Source organism: Pteropus vampyrus, unplaced genomic scaffold, assembly GCF_000151845.1.
Source record: "Pteropus vampyrus isolate Shadow unplaced genomic scaffold, Pvam_2.0 Scaffold144, whole genome shotgun sequence".
Taxonomy (NCBI): Eukaryota; Metazoa; Chordata; class Mammalia; order Chiroptera; family Pteropodidae; genus Pteropus; species Pteropus vampyrus.
Window position 1 is genome coordinate 1411826 of NW_011888925.1, and position 4053 is coordinate 1415878.

The 4053-nt window shown below is 51.8% G+C and overlaps 1 protein-coding gene across 1 annotated transcript in view; it reads right to left on the minus strand.

Moving 5' to 3' along the window:
* Window positions 1–3330: 3330 nt before the first annotated feature.
* Window positions 3331–4053, minus strand: part of LOC105297985 (Ca(2+)-independent N-acyltransferase) — an 11225-nt gene continuing 10502 nt past the window's right edge. The window contains exon 5 of the mRNA XM_023535816.1: window positions 3331–3459. Within this exon, the coding sequence (XP_023391584.1) occupies window positions 3331–3459 (129 nt within the window). The remainder of the gene's footprint in view (window positions 3460–4053) is intronic.

A 4053-nucleotide genomic window follows, 5' to 3' on the forward strand; every position in this document is an offset into this window, starting at 1 on the left:
AACAAACAAACAAACAAACACACAGAAATCAAACTACTTCCTCTGGACCACAAAGCAGCCTGGGTCCATAACTAGTTCTCTTCTTGTGAAAGAGTCTGCCCAGCTGCAGAAACTTTGGAAGAATAGAACTTTAAGCGGCTCAAAGAGCCTTCTTAGAGTTTGCATAGGCATTGATTATTCTGCTCAAGCAATAGAAGAAGTTTCAGTAGGGACAGTGTGGAGGTCAAAATGGTCTACGCCAGTGGTCCCTAACCTTTTTGGCACCAGGGACCGGTGCTCCTATGAGAATGTAACGCCTGATGATCTGAGGCGGAGCTGAGGCGGTGATGCTGGCGCTGAGGAGCGGCTGCAAATACAGATGAAGCTTCGATCGCTTGCATGCTGCTCACCTCTTGCTGTGTGGCCTGATTCCTAACAGGCCACAGATTGGTACCAGTCTGCGGCCTGGGGCTTGGGGACCCCTGGCCTATGCTCATCAGAAGGCAGCGAATCTAACGCCCGCTGCCCTGATGTTACACTTGACAAGGTGTCACATAAGCCTGAGTGCTGCAGATTCGGGAGTCGCTCTTCCCTCTAAAATTTTACCTTTTGAACCACGCTCCCTTTTGCATGCTTGCTTCCCATGGCCACCTCCCCATGGTCCCTGAGCCTCATCCCCCGTGGGTGTTACAAACCATGCACACTGGCTCTGTCTTTTACCCCACTTTTCAATACGAGGCTTGGGAATGACAAAAGGTTATAAGCAGAAGGCAAACACCTAAAACTAGGAACTGGGGAGCAGTTCATATCTACTGGTGTCACAAGGGGCCCCCCCTCTGTCCAGTCTGGCCCTGAGCCTCTGGCCTGCTGCCCCCATGGTGGGGCTCATCCTCCTCTATTTGGTCGGCATCCACGACGGACATGTTTTCCACTCCCCATTGCTCGTTCTTAGCCAGCGAATCCAGATCCCTTCAGCATCACCATCTCTGCAGAGGTTGTGTGGTGTTTCCTGAAGTCACCTCGCCATCATGAAGCAAAACACCTGCATCGTGTGCAGCCCCTGCTGGCTCACGTGTCACCAATACCGGGTCTCCCCACCATCCAGGAACACAGTACGTTCAAGTTCTCTGACCTCCTCTGCGACACACGCCAAGTAAACTGAGACCACCACTGCCCCCCACTCACCCAGCCCCCCAAAGTAAAAAGGAATAGACACTAAAAATTAAGCACGCAAACAAGAGACCAGTATTTGACATCTCAGAAGCATCTGCGTTCGGATTACTTTCCCTTAGGATCCTCCCCTCAGCGGTGGGTACGCGTCTTATATCGACAAGATCAAAAAAGGTTCACCCAAGTGGTCCCAGTCAAAGTTCAGTTTTGACCCTAGAATGCAGAAAGCGCTACAGGTTTTTAATGACGCTTTACGAAACCTTCCCTCCTGCATTTGCAGAGGGTGGGGCGTGCATTCCAGAGCTTGCACCTTGATGGACAGCTGGGAAGTGGGAAGAGAACCATCCAACAGGTGGTCTCCGCCCCGTGTTCCACTGTGCCTTGTGTCCTCGCAATCGACTCAGAACGTCTCACCGCCGTGTCTGCCCACCGCTTGTGGGTTCAGGCAAAGGCGGGGGAGCCAGGATGTGGCCGACACTCAAAAATATTTGTTGGATGAATGAGTGACCATCAGCCCTGAGATGCTCCTGAGGGTCTCTGTCTGAACGAGAAAGAAGCCAGAGAAGTACCCTTCTGTCCTACCCTGTCACACCTGTCACACATAAGCAAGCGATGGATGAGTGCTTTGTTTGGAGGTCACTAAGCCCTCCCCGGCGTGGGGGCGTTGCTTGTTTGTTAATTGAGTATCGTCCAGTTTGTTTGATTCGTAATTAGTATAGCCTGTGAGTTCAAGGTCATCTTCAGATCAAAAGGTTCTGTAATACACAACTGAGCTAGTTCAAAGCTAATATACTTTCTAAAATATAAATTTTGGGTAGTGGGGTTCTGCTTGAAAGGAAGTCTCACCCCAGACCTTACGAGTAAGGAGACTGAAGAGAGAGGTTCTGGAAACTCAACTGATTTTCGGCAGGTGGAGAGGAGATGGCTGTGGGATCCAGGGACAGTGGCTTCTTCCTCATTGCGATTCATAGAAATGAGGGCGTGTTCTACCTACCAGCATGGGAAATGCCATGCAAAGCAGAGAGAGAGGCCGCCGTGCTAGGGAAGGGCAGATGGGAGACAATCGAAGACACATACCCAGACACTGGCGTCTGGGATCTAAAAGAAGCCAGAGTGGATTGCTAAGAAAAGAAAGAGAAAAAACTGAAGTTTCGTGGCAGCTCGATTTTCTCCAAATAGGAAGAAGGCTCCTGGGAGATCCTCGCAAATCTCGAGGGGGACACTTTGGGGGTTCCGTCCTGCTCTCTTCCACACTCTTCACATTTCCTAGGCATTTCGAGAGCCCTTCCCTAGCTTTCTTGGGTGGTTTCAGCTCTCGACTGGCAATGCCAATCCCCAGTCATAATTTCAGATCTTCCGTCGTGTCGATATTCTTCCCAAACACAAAAATCCCCCCTTCCCCTCCCTCGTTTCATACAGTAGAAGTCCGCTGATTGCATTATTCTAACTATTCATCTGAAATCAGTGAAAATAGAAATTTCAAGTGTTCTGGTACTTATAAGGTAGAAAAGCAAGATACGTGGTCTTATTGAGTACACTTTAAATTAGGGCTTTTTAAACAATAAAGAATAAAGCTGATGTATAATTTTAAAAAAGGAAATACTTCCTTATGGAAAAAAAAAGAAACAAGAAACAAGAAACGAGAAACTACTTCTTAGGAAAGGCGTTCGTAGCCGAAGGCAGAGTGGTCCCCCCGCAGCGAGCTGAAGGTTTTCTTAGAGACCCCCTCCCCTCCCCCGCACTGTGGGCCTCCGAGGGTAGGACTGGGGTGACACAGAAAAGCTAGAGACATTTGAGTTCAATAAAAGAAACTTCTGAAAAGAGTTCTTCATTACAGGAAACGTTCCAGCGGAGGCTTCAGATGGTATTCAAGCATCCCAGACTAGGCTCAGCCGAAGAAGAAACGAGTAAGGCCCCTTCCCACAGAGCCCACCGAGCGTGAGGCGAAATCAGCATATGAAACGCCTGGCACACTGCCCGGTGCCCAATAGCTACGTGATAAATATGAGGTTCTTCCCACCCTGAGAGTCAGAGGGTCTATGATCACACGTATCGGATGTATTTCCAGAGGGGTAACTGGATACATTCTAGATCCTTCCAGAAGCTCGCAATTTTCTTACATGGGGCCGCTGAGAGAGGACGGCAAAGGGGAGCAAAGGAGGACCGTTCTCCTTGCTGACGTCAGCAGCTCTTCTCCGCCTGCTGTTCGCAGCCTCTTCGGGTAGTAGCTGGTTTGGGCCTTATGCTTCCCACCACAGCGGAAATAACGGCTCCTGCAGCCTTGGCCCCTTCCACCAGGGCGTGCTCGACCTGCAAAGCGGATCGGTTCACAGGACACTCAGAGACCATCCTGCCCTTCCCCCACCTCGCCACCCTCCTTCAGGAACTGGCCTACGTTTCCAAAGATCCTAATGCCGCGAGAGGCCCAGAGAAGCCAGGACGGCCTGGGATAGACATCTGAGGCAGACGCGCTTCCTTTCCCCTGGAGGGCGCAGGGCTCCGGGTCCCTTCCTCCCTCAGAGCCGTTCTGCCCAGGGTCTGCCTCCCGTGTAGGTCTCAGAATGGCACAGCCAGCAAGGCCCTCATTCTACATACCGGGAATCTGAGAGCCGGGGAGGGGCGCTCAGAGCCGGGGAGGGGCGCTCAGAGCCAGGGAGGGGCGCTCACTTGGACAATGTCACACAGTGAATCAGTGTCCGAGCTGAGACCTGGGCTTGGGTCCCGTGACGGCTGGGCCCAGGCTCCTGAGGAGGAAGGGCCTCCTACAATCCCGTGACTCTGGGGGGGTTCTTCTTCTCGGTACAAATGCTCATGGGACCGAGATCCCTCATGCCAGAGCCTATCAACCCGTGGCACTGGAGCATCCCACGAGATGGGAATGCAGGAGAGGGCCAGAGCGCGAAG